The sequence below is a fragment of the Stegostoma tigrinum genome, chromosome 5 (assembly GCF_030684315.1).
Source record: "Stegostoma tigrinum isolate sSteTig4 chromosome 5, sSteTig4.hap1, whole genome shotgun sequence".
Lineage (NCBI taxonomy): Eukaryota > Metazoa > Chordata > Chondrichthyes > Orectolobiformes > Stegostomatidae > Stegostoma > Stegostoma tigrinum.
In genome coordinates, this window is record NC_081358.1 from 97,174,391 (window position 1) to 97,197,459 (window position 23,069).

A 23,069-nucleotide genomic window follows, 5' to 3' on the forward strand; every position below is an offset into this window, starting at 1 on the left:
AGGTGATGCATTTTGGTTGGAAGAACATCAAAAGACAATGTAAAATTGAGGGTGCAATTCTAAAAAGAGTCCAAGAGCAGAGGGACCTGGATGTATGCGTGCGCAAAACATTGAAGATGGCAGAGAGAGGAGCTAATAAAGTGTACAGATTTCTCAGCTTTATTAATAGGGACAGAGATCAAATGAGCATAGAGGTGATGTTGAACTCATACAACACACTACTTAGACCTCAGCTAGAATATTGTCCACAATGTGAGTACCATATTATGGGAAAGATGTGAATACACTGGAGAGTGTGCAGAAGGGATTTACATGAATGGTTCCAGGGATGAAACTCAGAGAGAAAAGAGTGCTGAGAGGCAAAATCATGAGCAGGCACACACAAGGTAAATGGGGAGAAGCTGTCCCTGCTCACAAAAGACAACAAAAACAACAAGAGGGCATATATTTAAAAAGTGATGTGCAAATAAAGCAAAAGTGAATCAAGAAATAAAAACTTCCAAACTTCCAGTAATTTGGGCACGGAATGTACTGCATAGAAATGTGGTGGTTACAGGTTCAACTGAGTAAGTTTTTCAAGATGGCATTGGGTGACGTGCAGGTACATGTTAAAATGCAGGAGATTGGCACCACATAATATAACCAGTGCTGTTTTCACAATGGGCTGAATGGCCTCTTTTGGCACTATAGCAATCAGATTCCATGAATTCCACTGGGCACCCACACCTACACGCAAGTAGATACATTGGCGCATCCTCAGATTTAAACCCCAGATCCATGCAACAATAAGCCAGCACTTTCAGTTGAGAAATAAGTGTTTTTATTCATTATTAGTGTTGTGTTTACACTGAGCATGTAATACTGTCACTGAGAACACATCTAGAGATTATCAGTGGAAAGTATTACCAGTTGTCTGAGGTCACCGAGACAGTCACAAAGCAAAAAAAAAACGCAATGTCCCAACAAAATATATATTCATAATTACTAATATATACATTTTTTTCTTGAAATAAATTATTAAAAAATTGATCTTAAGAAATTCAAAAGTACTTGTACAAAAGTTGGGAATTGAAAGTTTAAAGGGCCCAAACCACTCTCCCCAGGTTTTGCTGAAAATTCTGTCTCTTATTGGCTATAATTGCATTGGTGCTAGTAATATCTCACCCAAATAGCCATTCATCAATACCTTGCATTTATATAGCACAACACATTAAAATAGGAAAACACCTCAAGGAACTTCACAGGAGTGTTATCAGACAAAAGTTGACACCAATCCAAAGAAGATATTAGAACAGACAATTAAAACCTTGATCAAAGAGGTAGGTTTGAATGAGTAACCTAGAGGAGAAACGAGGTGAGAGGTGGATAGATTCTTGGAGGAAATCTGTGAATGTGATTCCCAGGCAACTGAAGTCACAGCCACTGAACTGGGAATGTAGAAAGCGAGGGACTGATGAGATCAGACACAAAAGAACATAGTTTTGGGAGGCTGTTAGACCGGAGGAGAGTTGGTTGTGGTCGCTGGGAGAAGGGCTATAATTAAACTGAACTTGTGTCATTTAACCTGGTTATTTCCAAAGCATGTCTAATGCATCAAAATCAGAAGACACTAGAAAAGCTGCAAACTCCTTTTCAAACAAAGAGGGCTAAACTTTAAATCAATGAGAAGTTTGAAGAAGAGAATTTTCAACTGGGCAATCTGCTGGCAATCAGAGCGGATAAATTTGCAGTCAACAACGAGAGGCAACTTTGAAGAGACAACTTTGGAGATTTGGAACAAAAACAAAGTTGCTGGAAAAGCTCAGCAGGTCTGGCAGCATCTGTGAAGAAAAAAACAGAGTTAACGTTTCAGGTCTGGTGACCCTTCCTCAGAACATGTTCCGAGGAAGCGCCACCAGACCTGAAACATTAACTCTGTTTTTCCTTCACAGATGCTGCCAGACCTGCTGAGCTTTTCCAGCAACTTTGTTTTTGTTCCTGATTAACAGCATCCACAGTTCTTTCTGTTTTTATTTAACTTTGAAGATTTATTTATTTACACAGAAGGTTTTAGGGCGTAGAATCTCCAAACGAAAACAGTGCAGAAAGTTGAACGATGCGAACTTTGTTGCTTGATATTATGATATCGGAATTTGTCCAAATTTTAGCAGTGTGTTCACAGCAAATAGTAGGAAACCATTAGCGGAAACATTTGGGAATCATAGTTCCAAGACACTTGTCCCTTTATAGTATATTATACTGACAATTATATGATGCAAATTATTTAAATAACTGTATGACAGTGTTCTGTTTCTTTTAGAAAGTATCTGTTGTGCATCTAACTGGATCAATACCAGGTGCTTATATCATCTTTGGAGATTGATCACTTGTTACCTAGAGTGTTGTTAGGATTTTTACTACTTGATCAGCAGACAGTTAGAAAGTAATTGGGAACTTCAGTTCAGGGTTCCTCCCTTTCTCCTCCAGCTTGTACTGCTGGGCAGGAAGCTAGCCAGGGAAAGTCACAGCAGCAAAGAGAGCATAAATTTATATGATCAGTTTCAGTTTATAATAAGACTGCCTAGATGGTAGAAAAGCAATTTAAGAAGCTCAACAGCATCCAGGATAAAGAATGATCAGCAGCTTGTCTCAAACATTAACAATTGAATCCCTTCACCATAGAAGCACCATGGCGGGAGTGTGTACTATTTGCAGAATACACCACAGTAACTCAGCAAGGCTTCTTTGAAATAATCAAACTCACTGTTGCCTCGCCTTTTTTAAAAAAGTTGCTGCCTGTAAATTTATCGTTGCAGTCCCCTTGAAGCCAGAATTATTGCTGTTAATTCTGAAAATGGTGACAGAATGCTGGTGATAGCCATACTGAATGTTTCTAATATTGAGTTCATGGACAAGGATTTTACATTCCCTGGCAATCAGGTACCTGTACAATTGTGGGGGGGTTGATGTCATTTCCCCATTGGAGAATTTTACCCACAGGAGGGCTTGATAGACACTCCAGGAGGCGGACCGCTATTAGTATAATCAATGATCTTACTGGGAATTCCCTTGTGGGGCCATCAACATTTTGCCAATGGTGGGGTGAGTCTGTTACCCTGAAGAGCTAACCAAAGGTGGCCTCCCTAAGTTAGCCTGCAGCATTGGCACCAGTGGCTTCATGGCCAAAGAGGGAGCCATGAGCAGGGACGGAGTTCTCTTGGCTCCTCCGAAGGGTAACTAGGCCTGCAGTGCCAGGAGCCACCCCCCCATCTTCAACAGGACAGCATGTGTGTGGACTAGGAGATATGCCTGTGACAAAACCGCTGAAGCAATCCTGCTGCCAATAAATACAGGCTTGGAGATCAATTTTACATAATGTCAGGATTTCAAAGCTTGTGGCAATATTCAGGCCACAGTGTCAATGTCGTGAAAAAAAAGAAATTAACGGAGAGATAGTAGGCACTGCTGATACCAGAGAATCTGAGATAACAAAGTGTAGAGAGGGATGAACACAGCAGGCCAAGCAGCATCAGAGGAGCAGGAGGAGGAGGAGGAGGAGGATTACCGATGTCCAACATTCCTTTTAGATATTTAACACATGATGTGATTAATATATATCAAAAAAATTGGACTGATGGACTAACACATTGACAGGGTACCCACTTTGCGCAGCTCAATTATTTTCTAAACAGAGTCAAGCGTCTAAAATTCATTATTATTCTCCATTTTTGATTACTTGTTTTATTACGGTAACTTACTTTAGTATTGCTGATAAAGATACATTTTGTCAAAGCTTTTCATCTTATACTCATTTGAATAATCCACAAAACCATTTTGCAAGTGGAGAGGGCACCAAATGTTTGGCAAGTAGATTCTGATTGGCATTACAATGGAGACTGCACAAGTTAATAATAATTGAAAATCAGCTGACAAGCTTTGAATTTTAAACCAGGCAGGTTGGCTATGATTGATCAAGGCATTGTCTTGAGATCTTGGTAACTTGATGATTTATCAAGACCTGAAAAAGCTTGTTGCTATGAAAAATAATGTTCATTTAGACTTTAAAAGGTTAGAATGTCAAAGATGGGAGAGGCTTGTTTTGTTTGCAAATATAAAATGAAAACGCTTGCATTACTGAATAGCTGGAGGTCACATCAATTGTAGGATGCCTTTCGTGGATGTTCTCATTGTAAACTAGTCAGACTTAATAAAGAAGGACATTTTATAGCCAAGCAACATATTTGACTGAATAAATGGTTTAGATATTGAGCAACGTTAGTACATCCGTAGACAATCTGCTCTTGAAAATGAACAAATTGAACAAAACCATCAAGAAACATGAGTAAGCAGACACTTGCATAAACAGAATTTCTTAGAAAGCCTACCATGTTAGAATTTATTCAAAAGCTTTAATAGGTCCACAGTAATTACACTACCACATCTGCCCAGTGGGCCTTGTCATTCTGATCTTTATTTTCACTCAGAACGTTCATTGGTAGCCTGTCTCTCACTTCTAGAATTCCCTTTCAGACCTCGAGCAAATAGTTTTTCTATTTCTTTGATGTAAATGTTAGATAGCAGAGCTTAGGATCCACTCTTGTTCTTTCAGTATTGGCTTCTTTGTGTCAGATGGTCTGAAGGCTTTCCAATGCTATAAAGGTTACAATCCTGATTTTGTCACTTTTTGTGATCAGGCTGCAAGTTTAAACTGTGTGAAGGTTTGGTCAGCTCTTGTTTTTCTATATGAGTGCATAAAAGGCATTGTCCGCAAAGTAAGATCGATCCATGGGCACAAAGATGAGCCTTGGCTTAAGATCTTGATCTTCTACATGTTTCAGCTCAGGACCATCACCAATTTCCCTGAAAGCCTCTTCCTTTCTCTATTTGCAAGTATGAACATTGTGGATGCGTGTGCATTCTTGGCAGCTCACATGACAACACCAGTGAAAGACACAGTGACACTTCTCCCTACGTTTCTCAGTCCTTGTGTCATGTCCACGGCCACAGCATAGTAATTCACATCCATCAATTCCATGTGATGTGATGTTGCACTTCCGGTGTCGCGTGCCAAATGAGCCAGTCAAAGGGTCAGGGTTGCAGAAATTTGGTGATGTGTCATAGTAGACCAAATCTCTCTCTGTTGGAGCTTTGAACAAAGCATACTTGGGACGAAGGGTCTCCACCCAACCTCTGGACTCTCGATGTTTCTCCACGATCATCTCAGAGGCACTATCATACTTATCTTTTAAGTAATCTCCAATCACACGGAAGTCAGGCTGTGACCACCAGCATGTCTTCACCTCACAGCTCCCTGATAGTCCATGACACTTGCACTTCAGATGCATGTGATCCAAAATAGCCTGAGAAGGAAATAGGACAGTGCTTTTATTATTGAGGCCATCCCAAACCACCAATCAAAACAGTACAGTCAATTCACATTGACTTAGGAAACAATGACCTGACAGAGCGCAGGACATATTTCAAATTCTGATGCTGCCCCTATTGAATGAAGGAAGGAAAATAATTCCCTGAGCAATTTCCCTCCTTCTTCTGAAAGCACTTACTATGGTATTAGAGTCCCACAGGTCCCATCAGGCAACCAGGAATAATCTGTATCGGTTAGTAGCCCAATCAAATGATGGAAAGTTGGAAAACTGAATGCATTAATGGGTATTTAAAGGGCAATAACCAGGTAGAATCACCACAAAAACTCAACTGATTAACTCATGTTCTTCAGGAAAGGAAACCTACCTTGGGCACAGGACTGCAACTTATACTGGCTTTCAATGCCCTTGGGTCAAATAAACTTGGGCATTAAGCAATGAAAAAAATCTAATGTGCTTCAGTAATGCCTTTGGCGTAACCAAGTTTCCTAAGGCACTTCACAAGAGCATTGTAAAGCAAAATTTAGCTCGGATAGGCCAAAACATGGTTGAAGACATAGATTTTCAAAAAGCATCCTCAAGGAAGAAGGAGGTGAGAGAGAGAGAGAAGCAGAGAGGGAGTGGGGTTTACTGTGGGAAGTCTGGAGTTTATGGCCCAGGCAACTGAAGGAAAAGCCAATGGAGGAGAAATTTTAATAGGAACAGAAGCCAAGTAGCTCTTAAGGTTGTGGAGCTCAAAGTGTTCCTTAACCAGAGATCAATATATGTCAGAAGAATAGGAATGAGAACGACTGAGTTATCAGAGTTAAGGGATATAACCCCAGATTTCACTTCTGTGTGTAGTTTAGTATCATACCACAGGTGCATTTGTCACAAAATGACTACTTCTTTCTTTGAAAGACGGTGATTGTTGGGTGTTCTCAATCGCATGCGCCTTTCCAATCACGTTATGGATAGTGCTTGTTTTACTGAGTTTTCCCACTCCCAAACTTATCGAATACTGACCATGCGGCCTGCCTCATTGTTGTGCCGATTCATGGCGGAACGTGCATCTGGTCTGTTCTCTCGCGCATCTGCAAACTCTCGTGACACCATGCTCCCGAACTCCACATCCTCACTGCATCCTCCCCACTTCCAGCCTTCGCCCGGCTTGCCCTTATGCTGGTTGTCACAGCCACAGATGTTAGCAGTGCCCTCGGCACATGAGCGAGTAATGGCAAAGGCGACACCTGCTGAGGCGATGGCATGAACAAAAGCAGATTCCCTTGTTGCTGCAACAAGACACATAAAAGCGTTATCTATTCATAAGTTCAAAAACTAAGACCAGTGTTGGATGGAGATGGCAAAAAATTATTCTATATTAAATCTAACATGCGATGCACAGAAATCCCTGAAAATTTAGTAGGGAAGTATGAGCAATATTTATTACTCCTGTAGAGCGTTTTCTAGATGAACAGCTGGTTTGCAATGCCGAGTGAAGCCAGCATTGTGGGTTCCAGGTCACCATGAAGGCCCCTCCTTTCAACCACTACATTGGCTGAGGCATGGTGATCCTCAAGTTAACCACCATCAGTCTTCTCTCTCTCTCTCTCTCTCTCTCTCTAATGAAAGTGCAGACCTACTGCCCTCTGGGTTTATGGAAACTCTACTATATTACTCCTAAAGGTAGTATTATGTTGAGTGTTGTCAACACTAAAGATGTCACATCATGTGATGTGCTCTCTTCCTCATTCAAGCCAAGTGCCAATAACCAACTGCAAAAGAATCTGAAGAAAATAAGTGTGAAGCTGCCAGATTACTAACCTGTTTTATACCAATGCTGTTTAATTGATTTAGCCTATAACCCAGTGTAGTCTATGTCAAATGCCAGTCCCCCTTCAAAGTGGTTGACTCTTAAGTGCCCTCAGGAAGGTTCCAGTAAGACGTTGTTCCCATTTGTTCAAGAGAAGCTACCTCTACGTTCTCAATGTAATTAGGGACGAGCACCTGCTGGCAGCACCCACATCATGAGGATAAATAAGAACTACTTTAAATTCTTCCAAGCATTCCAACAATTGTTGGCACTGCGTAAAGAAGATATTCACTAATGCCCATTTTAAAGCTTGCCTTTCCCAGTGTTGACTCTGCTTCCCGATTCTATCTAAAAACCAATGCACCTCTATTTCTTATTGTTCCTCCTGGGTAATCTGCAAATTTGGACAGACAATTCTCGAAATCTTCATCCAAACGATAAATATGGTGAACACTGAGGCTCAAGACTAGACCTCAATGCAAATCTCTCGTGGTCCCAAAACAAAGTAACCACAGGCCCATCATGCAGTTATGTTGTGTAGCCTGAGAAACAACAGTCAAAATACAGTTCGACAATAAAGAATATTTTATGTTCATTCAGTAAAGCCTCACTTCTGTGGACTATATTTTGGAAAATCATTTGCAGGGTACCCGGCTGTGATCTCCAATAGATGAGGCTTCCAAACAGGAGTGCATAGTTAGAGAGTGACCTTTTATTACTTTCAATAATAAAATAGATTGGTCAAGTTGGTATCCACTGTCTCATTGTAATAGAGGAGGTACCCTTTCTTGGGACGAATACATATCTTAATTACCTTTATCCAAAACAGGTCCAAAGATTGCCAAATTATCTTCAACTGTTGTGCAGTTCCATCTCCTCCCTCGAAATTGATGCTGGCATTCCTGTATCCCGATTTTCACTCCTTCCGCCACACTTGGCATAATCTCCATGTAATTCCGGCAAAACCGCAACTGCTTTGGTACAAGCCCAGGGATACTTCCGCACAGGATTGGCTGAGTTGCCAATGTTGAGTACTGATGACCAACTGCCAACGACCTGAAATTAAAAGGAAGGTACTCTTAATCAGAGATTAGAGGAAGCCAGTAGACAACATTTTCAAAATGTCATTTCCTTCCAGGTATTCTTTTGAGGTTTAATATAATGGTGAGAATGGGCGATTGCATGGTGACCTGTTAAGGGGGAAATCAGCAGCATCAACTTTGGTACCAATAGATTAAAATAAATCAAAGAGCATGCATTTATAGAGTACATTTCATGACCTTAGGATATCCCAAAGTAATTTACAGTCATTGTTTAATCATTGTTACAATACAGAACACATAGTACCCATTTTGTACACAGCAAGATCCCACAAACAGCATTGTCATAACTAGATAATTTTCTTATAAGAAAAGACCTTGGTTGAGAATCAATATTGGCCAGAATAGTATGTATAATGACTAACCTGTTAAATAATGCAGTACCAAGATTATGCATTGGTCAAATACGAGGTTGCTTTTGTCCTACCTCTGAATCTCATCCTCATAGAGAATATGCAGGGACAAATTCGCATAAGCATGTGCATACTCTCCTAAATGTGAACTTTTACAGTCTATTGCCAGTATTTTCACTAATACATCTCTCTCTCGTCAATTTCCAATGGCAAAAGGTTAACACTAACTATTCAAAAGTTTGCTGTGCCAATTGTCACAATATACATATGGAATCAAGCCACTAGGTCACAATGTGAAGTAAAGTTTCCTCCAATCTTGTTTTCCATTAGTCACCTTGTATACAAATCAAAACCAAATCATTATGGAAAATTTACCAGGTCTGCCTTTTTTTTTTACAGAAATTAAAACTACAGTCTCCCTCTGGTCCATAATGTCCTCCAGCGCAAACATCTACACACAGGTGCAGACTGGTGTATAAAACAGAATAAGCATCATTCTGTACTCCCCCATCAACACTTTACTCTGCCTCTCCAAATTACATTACACTTGACATCTTGCCTCACACACCCATGCTCTTTGATGCTTAAGTAGAATTCTTTAGCATTGCTTTACATACTTCTATTCTTTACCTGTGACACTGACAGCTGTATCATCTTTGCCTAGTCATCTGAACTGAATACTGCCCATTGTTACCATGCAAGTATCTCATTCTGTGCTCCAATCCTTTGTTCACGTTTAATTCAATGTATTTGGGACTGGCTCCAAGAAATTAAAAATGCAACAAAAATGATCGACAATGGACAACCATTTAACTCTTTTTCCACCCTCTTTCAGCTTTTGCCATTTAAATCCTTATTTTGTAAAGTTGATGTAAGGTCATTATTGTGAGCCATCAAATAGGAACAGGCTCAAAATCTGGCCTCAGAAGCTCTATTTTAGTTGGTGTGGAAAAAAAAGTCAAGTCAAATGTCGGTGATTCTCTACCTCTCCTGTGCTCTAAAATATGAATCCACATGGATGTTGAGGGTTATAGAACTCGGCTTGCTGTGGTAACGCTATTCAGTTGAGCAGCTTGCAAGACTAGACTTCTGCAATGTGGGCTACACAGACAAGGCAACATCTATTGCCCTTCATTAGGTTCCCTGAGGATATCAAGAGTCCAACACATTTTGTGGATTGCAGCAGACTTATTGTTGATGGTTTTTGTCCCAATCTCCTCCAAGTCATCGATACATAGTTCAGGTCCCACTATATGACAGGGGTGTGGTGATATCATAGAGTCATGGAGTAATACAGCATGGAAACAGGTCCTTCAGCCCAATCCGGTCCATGCTGATCATGGTGCCCATTCAGACAGCTCCAATTGCTCGCATTTGGTCCATTTTCCTGTAAACCCTGCCCATCCATGTTCCTTTCCAAACATTTTTAAAATGTTATTGTAGCTACCTCAAGCACTTTCTTGAGTTGCCCATTCCCTATACGCACCACTCTCTGTGTGAAGTTGCCCCTCAGGTCCTTCTTGAATCTTTCCCCTCTTGCTTAAACCTATGCCCTCTAGTTTTCAATTTCCCCATCCCTAAAATACTATATGCATTCATCCTATCTGTGGCCTTCAAGATTTTATATACCTCAATAAGGTCACCCCTCATTCTCCTACATTCCAAGGAATAAAGTCCTATCCTGGCCAACCTCTCGCTATAAACTAGGCCTGTTAATCCTGGCAACATCCTCATAAATTTTCTTTGTATACCATGCCACAGAACTTTGTTGACGTAAGGAAGTTTTTTTTTGCCAAGCACATGCTGCTGTAAATTGTAGAATGCTAAGCTGGATCAGGTGGTCTGGTGTTGATGCTATGTGTCAATGGTAAACTTTTTTGAGACTGAGCTATAGAATTAGGCTTGCTGTTATAACTCTATTCAGTTGAGCAGCTTGCAAAACTAGACTAGGCAAAAATGCTCAATATATTCTGAAGTCTATCCTTCAACATATGTGGGAGGTGGAACACTTAGACAACATGGTGTTAGGGTTGCAGAGAAGTTCACAATGGGAAAGGGAGAATCCAAAACATCATGATTCATGTAGGTTAAAAAAAAGAGGCGGGACAAGGAAAGGTGCTCTGAAAGATAGTATGAGGAGTGAGGTATGAATTAAAAAGTCATAACCTCTAGAGTAATAAATCAGCTTTGAGCAAACTGGCATTGGACAAATACAATTCAACAAAGAAATGTTTAACATTGGTGCAAGAGAAATGAGTTCCAGTTCTGAAACACTGGCATCAGCCCTGGTGAATGCAAGATCTGTACCATTGGGGTAATGTACACTTGACCGTGCTAGGGCTGATGTTCTCATGAACCACACAACTAGGAAAGTAGAGAGGGCTTGAAAGTAATCATTGAGGGGAATGGATCAAATTTAGGAAGATGTAAATCAAAGTGTGAAGAAAAGGCAAGACAGATTGGTGTTAACATGGGGAATGGTAAACAGGCCAGGACAGTAAGAAGATTGCATATCTGAGAGTAAATCACAGATAAGCTTAGAGGTTACAAAAATAATAGAAGTACAAAACAAATAGACTAATAGCACTAACAGAAATAAATAAATATGATCTGATAGCTATTGCAGAAATCTGACTGCAGGATGATATAGATTGGGACCAAAATATTGAAAGTACATGACATTTAGGAAGACAGGCAGTTCAGAAAAGGTACAGGAGTATCTACATCAGTCAATTATTAGCACAATAGGGAGGGAAGACCCAAGTTTAGAAGATTAAGGAGCAGAAACAATTTGTATTTGGATGAGAAATGATGAATGCAAGAAGTTACTTGTGGGAGTGGTGTTCAGGCTCCCTAACTGTAACCGTACAGTAGGGTGGGGTAGTAGAGAAAGAACTAATGGGAGTCTGTACGGCAATGATCATGAGAACTTTTAATCTATGTATAAACTGAAAAGTCAAAATCAATGAAAGTAGCCTTTAAGAGGATTTCATTGAATGTTTTCAGATTAGCTTCTTCGAATGCCCCATTCTGGGGCCAATTAAAGAGCTGGCTAAAAATGACCTAGTACAGTGCAATGAAAGATTTAACTAATTGGCCACTTTGTGAAGGTGCTCCTATATAGCAGAATTCATAATATGACTGAAAGTTACCATAAGACCATAAGACATAGGAGTGGAAGTAAGGCCATTCGGCCCATCAAGTCCGCTTTGCCATTTAATCATGGCTAATGGGCATTTCAACTCCACTTCCCTGCACTCTCAGGTTGATGGCTACAGGAATGAATCCAAACTAGCATCTTGAACTTAAATGAGGGAAATTATGATGGCATGTAAGCAGGAAATAAACTAACAAATTAGGTAAAGACGCAAGTAGACATTAATGAGTATAATCTTATAGCCATTATGGAGCCATGCCTATGAAGAGATCAAAGTGGGGAACTAAATATTCAGGGGGATCTAACTTTTTGAAAGGACAGGCAGTAAGTAAATTATGATGGTTACTACAAAATGGGATGCATAAGGTAATGAGAAATGATCTTGGATTGGAGGATGTAGAATCCATTTGGGGTGAAATTAAGACATAACAAGGTGAAGACTACGCTGTGGAAGTAATCAAAAGACCCTCTAATAGTAGCTGTGCCATAGGTCAGAGAATAGTCAGGGCATAATGAGGGCATTTAAAAAGGCAATACTTTAATAATGGATGACTTTACAAATTCTTTCCTTGTTTCCATTGCTAAATTGATTTTCCCAATCTACAATGAAGATTAGAATATATTGTAGCCAGTTTCCTCGAGCAATATGTCGTGGATCCAAACAAACAGCAGGTTATTTTGGGTCTAGTAATGTATGAGGTGTGTTTAATAAATGATGTCAGAGTAAAAGTGTCCCGAGGAAGTACCGACTATAACATGGTCGAACTTAACATTCCATCTGAGAGTAATAAGCTTGGGTCAGAAATAATTGTGCTAAACTTAAGTAAGGGTAATTAACTAGAGTGAGGATGAAGTTGGGTGGAGGGCACTGGGAAATGGGTTTAGTAGAAACAAAAGTTGATGAACAATGGCAGAGGTTAAGAAAATAATTCATGACTCACAACAAAAATGTTTTCTAATGAGGATGAAGGATTGTAGAAAGGGAATAAACCAACTACAGTTAATCAAGGAAGTTGAGGATAACATGGACTCAAAATTAAAAACAAACGACGTAGCAAATATTAGAGGTAAGCCAGACAATTGGAAACTTTCTGAAATCAAGCTATGAGGATAAACTAGCAAGAGATATAAAATAGACAGTCAGAGCTTTTTAAAACAAGTGATAAAAGCAAGAGAGTGACCAAAGTGAATCAAAGGGTCCTTAGAGAATGAGGCTAGGGAAATAATAATGCAGAATCAGGAAATGATAGAGGAGTTGAATAAATACTTTGCATCAGTCTCACAGTAGAAGATATTAATGGTATTCCAAAAAATACTAAATAATCCAGGAGAAAAAGGAGTGAGGAAATTAATACATTAACTACACTGAATAAAATTTACTTCCTAGAGAAGAAAAAAACAAAAAACAGCTAAAGGTCAATGAGTATTCTGGATCTGATGGGTTACATTCTAGGATATTTAAGGAAGTAGCTATTGAGATAGTGGATACATTAGCAGTAATCTCCAACAATTCTTACAGGCCAATATGAAATGTAACACCCTTACTCAAAAAGAGAGGGAAACTAAAAAAAAAGTGTTTATAGGCCAGTTAGCTTAACATGCACCACTGGGAAATATTGGAGACTACACTAAAAAATAACACAACAAAGAGACGTGGGGTCCTTGACAAAATACTAGCAACCAAGTTCAGCTGAAAGCCATACCCAACTGCACCCTGCTTTGTGTCAGAACTAAACCACAAAGCAAAAGTGAAGTAATATTTGCCTGGTATCTCTGACTGAGGGGGCAAAGAACAAAATGGCATGACAGACAACGTTAGCTCCGGATGCTATAGGCATTCATGACCTGGTCCAATGTCCCCAGGGCATGTTCTGTGCCACTCTGAACTACAATGACAATTTGGGTTCCAGGAGCCCAATATTCTTTTTTTTTAAAAAGGCCTACAGTCTGAAGTATGTGGATACAACATATTCATATAATAATCTCACTCTTTCAAAATGTCAGCAACCTCTTTGTCTATGTTACTGAGGCTGTGAAGGTGCATTTAATGGAAAGTGGTGAGGCACAAACATCTGTCATTATTGGCAGATGACCTAAATAACCTATTGATATTTAATCTCTCCTGTCTTTCCTACTGTCATCTATTGTCCCATCATAATTCCTATTTTCCTGCACAGTTTCTCCAACAATAACACCAGTTCTAGGGCCTATGTTCTGACCAATACTCAATCCTAGATTTCTACCACTAAAAAAAAACCGTATTCTTTGGAAATTCATTACAGTGTTGCTTCTTTGTGATCATATTCCATTAAACTGAAAGCTGCCATGTTGTCTAAAACACAGTAAATATACTTTGACTAATACATTGCAGATAGTCTTTTCAGATGTTTCTGAGATCTGTGGGCAGTACCAAACGTAATGTTTTCTTTTCAAAGTTTTGTACATTTTTTACAAGAGGAAATAACATTTATGTACATACTTCCAAAAGTAAATGGTTGGACTATAGGCTGCAGGTCAACCAGCGCTGTAATGCATACTAACTTCTGCAATAAATAATGCACAAGGAGCTCTCAGCTATCTTCAGTTTGATGTGTCTTTGGCCCATTATTCAACACCTTTACATACCAACCTAGAAAGCTATCACAAACTGACAGCACTTTTAACAGATTGCCAGTGGAGAATGGCCAAGATAAATGTGCATGACATTTATGGACTTGAATTAGAGACAGGCACAGAAACACAAATCTAAAAGTCAAAGGGATAAACTTGGTAATACATTCAAGGGCATGTTACTCTGGACAATTTTAGAAGACAAGGAACAGAAAGAACTTAGATAACAAACTCAGGATGCCTTAAAGTTGCTTACAGTCAGAAAAGTCCACTTTAGGTGCACTGTCAATTATTAAAGACACAAAAGCCAATTTACACCTCAAGAATTGTGCAGAGAATCCTGCTGAGAGCAGGATGTGACTATGCAGGGGTGGTCCTGGATGGCCATGGTGAGGTTAGTAACCCAAATGCGTGATCCAATTTAAGATATTGCCTTTTATGCTAAGAGCCATGGTCAGGAAAGAGAATAAAGAAAGATCTCGAACAGATCATTTTGCTAGCCAGGTTTCTCCTACAGTGGGGGCATAGTTTGGTCAGGTGCTAAAAAGATGCATTGGGGTGTTGTCAAAGACTGACCATTTCAAGTCTGATTGTAGCCCATAGGAATGTCAAATAACCAGTATCTGGGAAATTGTGAGCTCATTAAAAAGCACCAAGTAATAGTATAAAGAGATTATGTATCATTTGCATGTCATTTCAATAACCAGAGAAAAATCTAAAACAACTAGTATAGGAACATGTCCTTTCAACAAAGTTCAACTCTAACAACAGGATTTGATAGTCAAGCAATGTGATAAAAGATGCATAATTTTTCTTTCGTTCATTCATGGGATGTGGGTGTTGCTGGCCTAACCAGAATTTATTACTTATCCCTAGCTACCCTCAAGGTGATGGTAACCTGCCTTCCTGAACTGCTACAGTCCATTTGCTGTTAGTAGATACACAATGCCACGATTTAAATATATTAAAATCACGTTTAGTGTCTGATTTCAAAATAGTGACAGATGAGTGCTGGTTATTTTTGTGGAAGATTTTCTTTAAAACAAAACTAACTGTCAAAAAGTCCTTCCAGAACACTGTTCTAATGCAGCATTGCTTCGGAAGCAAGTGATTATTGCCCCTTTAGAGCGTGAGAGGAAATTTAACTAACTTGTGGAGGTTTACGACAGGGTGGTTACACAATGAAAGCCTTTAGTTTGGCTTCTGTTCATAATAATCAAAGACTGATTTAAGTTTAGAAAACTAGAAATCGAAGCTTTTAGAGTAGTTCAGAGGAGACCTGACTGGGATCAAAAACAAGTGTTTCTCCTGAACTCGTTAAAAGAGAACAAAAAACAGTTACCTCAGTGGAAAAGTTAACGTTTGTACTACATCCAAACCAGGATTGAATGTTTAGAAGTTTGTAGTTCATTAGAAGCTGAAAACATACTCAGTTTTGAGAGTAGTCATGTAAGTTGACTCGACAACTCATGGTTCAGAAACTGGGGAAAAGCGTTAAGTTGCACTTAAATATTTGATATGGTGGGGAAGGAGTATTTTCTCAGGACTTGAATCACTTTACATTGATGGCATTGCCAAATAGGTTGAAAACCTCATTTTGCAGCGTTAAGATTTTTCTAAATTGTCTTCAACACTTTATGCATTATGTACTTTTGCAACTGAATGACAGGCAATACACATGGATTTACTTCTGCTAAGTATCCTGGCAGCAAGCTTTCATCAATTCAACTAAATATTCTCATCTCGTTCCCATCTTTCCTTCTTTGAATGGATTAAAAAGGTTTCTGCCCATACTCTTTGATTTATATTATAAGGTTTAAGAGGCAAGATATGCAGCACTTCACATATTTTCACTGAGTATATTTGGCACTCTTAACTGTGTCTTTCTGCTATGAGTTAAAGTTGAATCAGGGTAGACAGATCATTACATTTAATCTGTGCTGTCTATCTCTTAGTAGGTTTTATAAAAGGATTTAAAGTGAAGTATAGTCTGGATTTAAACTGTGCTGTATTTGAACTTTGGCCTATGATTGGGCAAGATGGGGCATTTCTCCATTTCTGTCCTGACCTATTACTGATTAGCCTATAAAAACCAAAAGAACTGCAGATGCTGTAAATCAGGAGCAAAAACAAAGTTTCTGGAAAAGCTCAGCAGGTCTGGCAGCATCTGTGAAGGAGAAAACAGAGTAAATGTTTCGGGTCCGGTGACCCTTCCTCTGAAGGGTCTGAAGGGTCACCGGACTCAAAACGTTAACACTGATTTGCCTGTCTTCAGTCTCTGTACCTTTTGTTTCACTCTGTTATTTATAAAAAAAACTCAGAAATCTTTGAGACATAAGAAATTTGCACAAACAGACAGCTTCACTCGTTTCTTTCTGCTGCATATTATTTTTCTGGTTTCTTTGATCCAGGTTCCTGTGAAGGCGATAGATTTCAGAAAGGGTCAGGTTACACACTTCCAGCCCACATTACACATGGACACCTGCTACACCAGGATCCCAGTACTCATTTGTGGTTAGGATAATGGCACACTATCGTTTAATGATCTGTGGATTGCCTCATAGGTAGAGAAAAATGTTAGTAGTGGTTTCAGAATTAGAGGAGAAGAATAAGTCACCAGGGAGTATCTGTCCTTTTTCTAGTTAGAAGTGATTCAATTTCTGAGTCTCTTCTCCCACAAACTCTCTGCAATTCTCATGTAACATTATTGGCACTGCATTCATACATCACTCGTTCTTAATGACTTACCCATGAGTACTCAAACGTCCACTTACTAACTTCTCTATTCATTACCTCCTTGCTCTTTTTAAAACTGTTTCTGCATTGCAGCTCTCACTCTCAACACACTTACACTTCTTTCCTATCTTTCATCCTCTCTCGCCCACCTGCTCCTTTGGTTGCTATATCATGCCGCTCACCCTCACCGCTAACGCATATAGACTCAAAAAAAACCACATAATACACATTACACCCCTCCACCTCTCGCACTCCCTCCCAACCCTTGCAACCCCCCCCTTCAAAAACTCTGTAGCATGCCCTGCTCCCACCGAAATCATCCACTCCAGCTTAGCCCAGCTATCAACACATATTGTTCCCTGTGTATCAGAGATAATGGGAACTGCAGATGCTGGAGAATCCGAGATAACAAAGTGTGAAGCTGGATGAACACAGCAGGCCAAGCAGCATCTTAGGAGCTCAAAAGCTGACGTTTCGGGCCTAGACCCTTCATCAGCGAGGCTCTCTGATAAGGGTCTAGGCCCGAAACGTCAGCTTTTGTGCTCCTGAGATGCTGCTTGGCCTGCTGTGTTCATCCAGCTTTACACTTTGTTATCTTGTTCCTTGTGTAAGGTTTAATCAATGGTGAATTATATCAGTTAGCACTTTTTTTCATCATCTATATAAATAAGTTGGATGAGAATTTAGGAGATATGGTCAGTAAGTTGGCAGATGATTGGTGGTATAGTTGATAGTGAAGATGGTTATCTAAGCTAACAAAGAGATCTGACCAGTTGGGTCAATGCACTGAGGAGTGGCAAATGTAGTTTCATTTGGATAAACGTGAGGTATTGCATTTTGGTGAGACAAACAAGGACGGGACTTACACAATTAATGATAGAACCCTGGATAGTGTCATCAAATAGAGAGACCTAGTAGTTTGGATGCATAATTCATTTAAATTTGTGTCCCATGTAGACAGGGTAGTTAAGAAGGCATTTAGCACATTTGCCTTCATTGTACAGATCTTTGAGTACAGAAGTTGGAACGTCATGTTGAGGTTGTGCAGGACATTGCTGAGACCTTTTCTGGAGTACTGTGTCCAGTTCTGGTCACTCCGTTATAGGAAGGCTTTATTAAATCTGGAAGGGTTTAGGATATTGTCAGAAATGGAAAGTTTGAATTATAAGGATAAGCTAGATAGACTGGGGTTATTTTCACTGCTGCATAGGAGGTTGAGCGTGACTTTATAGATCGTACCGGATGATCTATAGACTATATAAAATCATGACAGCCATAGATAAGATGAATAGCAAGAACACGTTCGCTAGGGTGGAGGTGTTCAAAACTAGGGGAGCATACTTTTAAGGCGAGAGGAGAAAGCTTTAAAAGGAACATGAGGGTAAACTTTTTATAACACAGAGGGCAGTTCATCTGTGAAGTGAACTGCCAGAGGAAGTGGTGGATGCAGATACAGTTACAACTTAAAGATGCATTTGGATAAGTACATGAATAGGAAAGGTTTGGAGGGATATATGCCCCACGCAGGAAGTGGGGCTAGTTTGGTTTGGGAACATGGCCAGCATGGACTAGTTAGGCCATAGGGTCTACTTCCATGCTGTGTGACTCTATGACTTTTATGCACTTTTTCCAACATATTGGCACTGTCTAGCCTTCAGTAACCCGTCAATCTGATCAACAAGCTAATTCTTGGAAAAGATTGCTTCATTCAGAAACACTTCAGTTATAATTTTAACTTTGAAAAATTGTGTAAAATAAGCAATAACAAAATGGCCAGCTCTCACACCCGACCCAATTTTCCCCTCTATCACAGTCAGTGGAAGGCAAGATTGAGGTAGGTTGTACAATGAACAACCAACTTTATATTAGTTTTACATCAACACCTTAAGATAAAATATCACCAGGCCCACATCCCATTTCTTGGTATTATAAAATAGAACTCATAAAATTACCATACTGTCCCTCATGCAGAAAAGTCACACTGCAATATTAAATTATATTGATATCTTAATATCAATAGATCAGCTATAGACTAATACTAAAGTACACCATCGCAAAAATAAAGATTTTAACTCTTGAATATAAATATACCAGTAAAAGTAACATTAAAATACATGAAAACTAGGCTGATTTTAAAATACACAAACTGCATAGCAACAATATGTACCAGAAACACATCAAAACACAATAATGAAATGTTATAAAAACATATCAAAAATTAAATAATCCCAACAAGCATATCACTATTAAACCAGATCAGCCACAAGCAACAAAATGCCCTTGGTTCTAAATTTTGGGTCTACATTGTCCAACACGATGGGCCACATATGGATTAGAAGGACACAGTTATGACTAATTGGTACCATTTTTTGTATTTGATTTCAATATTCATACTTGTGAACGGACCTCTCAAATATTAATGTTGATCTCTATTCCTGCACCTTCTCTGTGGCTGTAAATACTGTATTCTGCACTTCGTTCTGCTACCTGATGCATGCTGTATCATATGATCTACCTGTAGAGCATGCAAAACAACACTTCTCATGGTATCTCAGTACATGCGACAACAATACATCAAATTATTCAAACAAAATCATTTATACAGGACATGCATTCATCCTTTAAATTTTTGTAAATGGTAAATTATGTGTTAAATTACTGAAATTATAAACAGATAAATCAAATGAATTTATAATCAATTGACTTAACTGCATTATTTGTTGGTTACTGAATGGTTGTAGATGTTTGTTAAGTAATTGTAGCTCAGTAGCATCTTCTAACTCTGAGTCATAAGGTTTTGATGAATACAAAAATCTAGGTCGACATTTCACTGCATGACTGAGAAGGTGCTGCACAATGTTGGAGGTGCTTCCTTTCAGATGAGAAGTTGATACAAGACCTTTTAAGTGCTGTTAAAGGTCCTGCATTTTGAAGGAAGGAGGTCTAGTCAACATTTATCCTTCAATCAAGATCACCAAATTTCAGATGATCTTGCCATTACTTCATTGCTACATGTGAAACTAACCTATTCGCAAAACTTACAAACAACTGCATTTCCTTCATTATGGTGCTGAATATGCTTCAAAAGGCACTTCATTGACAGTAAAGCACTTGGGGATGCTCTGAGATCCTGTCAGACATGATGAGTTGATCTGAGCAATGGCAGACAATGTCAGATGTTGCTCCTACTTTTCTCTGATAGGATCAAGCTTTGTACTTCTGGCCATTTTCCAACCTCTTCGGAAATCCATAGTGTGCTTTAAATCAAAGTCTTCCCTCATAACACCAAATCATCGGGGGAAGAAAAATCATGCCACCTTTTTCCAGCACTAGGTCACATTCTGGTAAGAAGTTGTTCAATAACATTAGAAAAGAATTAAGAATTTCAAACAGCTCTTCAGTGATAAGTGGTATGACTGAATGAGCCATTGTGAGCTGTATGAGGGGGTGTCCAGTAGATGAACTGAGTCATCAGATTGAGGGTAGATGGCAGCATTTGAGGAGAGAGCAAGGGAAAAAGTTGGTATTCAGTTGTATAAGTTACCAAACACTTAGATTAGGATTTTATCATTCAATATTTCCCGGATAACTGTGTAGGTAAGTGAGCCAGGACTGTCCAGAGTCTCTGGCTCTAATTTAGAATTAGAGACATTTTCAAAGGATCCAAGGGGGCAGGGGAGTAGCCATCAAAATTCAAACTTCCCAGGCAACTCACAGACCAAGGCTTCCAAGGAATCCCAAAGGGAACTCTGATTGCATATCTGCTCTCTTACTATCCAGAGACAAGAGGATATGGATTGAAGCAATCAAGTCCTTCCATTTTAAACAAAAAGTGCAGATTCACGTTTTGAAAATGCATACAATAGGTTTTTTATTGAACCAAAGTAAATGCAATGTGGCTAGAAGAATGACAAATTCACCACATCTGTGGCTTGTCAGTGGTTTTGTTTAAACAGCACTGGTCTATACAGATAGATTGAGGGGCAACATCAATGGTTTCTCTCAGGGGTAGATTCACTGGCTCTTAAAACAAGCCATTTATCTTTATTGTATAAAATCTAATCATTAGATACCATAACCTAGAAAAATTTTTAAAAATCCTTAATTTATGAGTATTTACACAAACCACCGCAAGTTAGATATAGCTATATTTTGAATAAATACTTAATACTTTCGAGGGTAAAGATAGAAGTCGAGGGGCCCTTCAAATTGGGGCTAAGAAATGATCTCTTGCAAACAAATGACAAAGACCATCCTGAAATATTGAATTCATTTTTAATTATGATATACTGAAAGTTAGTTGGATTATACAAAGGGAAGTGATCTGTTGTTCGGTTATTGTTAGGACAGAAATCAAAAATATTCCCATTGAGGCTAAATGGCTCACAAAAATAAATAATTTTGCGGTTTTCTCAGGCTGGAGATTAAATAAAGGAATCGCTGACAAAGATCAAATGTTGAGGTCTCAACTATTCACCATATTTAGGAACAAGTTGTGAGACATTAGAAAGTATCGCATCAAGATTGCCAATGACCCAAAATCACTTTTAAACCATGTAGACAGCTTTAAGTTATGTATTCAAGGAGATTCTGGATAACAGTGATCATGGCATGATCAAATTTTACATTTAGTTTAAGAGAGAGAAGAATGGGACCAAACTAATGTAGCAGAATTAAGCCATTGAACCCTTTAAGTTGACTCCATTATTCAATAAGGTCATGTCTGTTTGGGTTATGGTCTCAATTCTGCTCTCCCAGCTGCCCACCAGAGCATGTGGCACCTTCTCACCTCAAACAAAAATCTAATTCTACCTTGCATAAATTTAATTACAAAGCTTTCATTAGTTTCTTGGAAAGAGAATCCCACAGTCTAACAACTGTCTAGGAGAAAATAAATTCTGCTTGTCTCCATTTTAAAAGGGAGATTGCTTATTTTTCAACTGTCCCCAAATCTAGACATCCCAGCAAGAGGAAATTTCCTTCCAGCATCCACTGCATCAAGTTTACACAGGGCCTTGTAATTTTCAAAGAATCATAGAGTTATACAGCAGAGATACAGATCCCGACCAAGTTTCCCAAAATTAGTCCCACTTGCCTGCATTTGGCCTATATCTCTCAAATCTCTCCTATTCTTGTAACTGTCCAAATATCTTTTAAATTTTGTAAATGTACCTGCATCGACCACTTCCTCTGGAAGTCCATTCTGCATATGAGCCATTCTCTGCGTGAAAGAGATCCCCTCTGGTCCCTTTGAAAACCTTCTCTCGTCACCTTAAACATATGGCCTCTAGTTTTGAACCCACCCACCCTCAGGAAAAGACCTTTGCTATTAACCATATCAATGCCTCTCATGATTTTATAAACCTTTATAAGATCATCTCTCAACGTCCTATGCTCTAATGAAAAAAGTCCCAGGCTATCCAGCTTCTCCCAATAATTCAAGCTCTTCAGGCCCAGCAACATCCCGGTAAATCATTTCTGAACCGTTTAGAAATAATCTTCTTCAAGCAGGCAACCAGATATTTACTCAGTGCTCCAAAGTAGCCTCACCAACATCCTGTACAACCTCAACATGCTGTCTCAACTCCTATACTGAATGGTTTGAAACTTAGTTACTTACTTAATTAATTACTTTGTCCTCATATCCTCTTTTAAAGATCGGTGTATATGAACACCTTTTCTCTCAAAACTTTACTACCTTGCATTTTCCTGCAATAAGTTTCACAAGTCACCTTATCTACCTCATCTATGTTCAACCGAAATTGTTTTCTGTCCTCTTCATGGTTTTCATTCTTCATAATTTTTGTGCCATTTATGAAATATTAATGTCATAAATAATCTACTGTGGAACAATGTGTTTCAAGAAGTATAACAGTCCAAACAATTGTCTCAGAGGTTTGCATTTTCTTGTTCACAGATTATAGGATGATAAAGCCTATAGGGAGGCCATTTGGCCCA

The 23,069-nt window shown here is 39.0% G+C and overlaps 1 protein-coding gene across 1 annotated transcript in view; it reads right to left on the minus strand.

Moving 5' to 3' along the window:
• Positions 1–2,628: 2,628 nt before the first annotated feature.
• The window catches only part of wnt3a (wingless-type MMTV integration site family, member 3A), a 31,812-nt gene continuing 11,371 nt past the window's right edge, over positions 2,629–23,069 (minus strand). Inside the window, exons 2-4 of the mRNA XM_048529441.2 lie at positions 7,970–8,211; positions 6,369–6,634; positions 2,629–5,339 (exon numbers count right to left, since the gene is read on the minus strand). Of these exons, the coding sequence (XP_048385398.1) occupies positions 4,860–5,339; positions 6,369–6,634; positions 7,970–8,105 (882 nt within the window). The 5' untranslated portion in view covers positions 8,106–8,211 and the 3' untranslated portion in view covers positions 2,629–4,859. The remainder of the gene's footprint in view (positions 5,340–6,368; positions 6,635–7,969; positions 8,212–23,069) is intronic.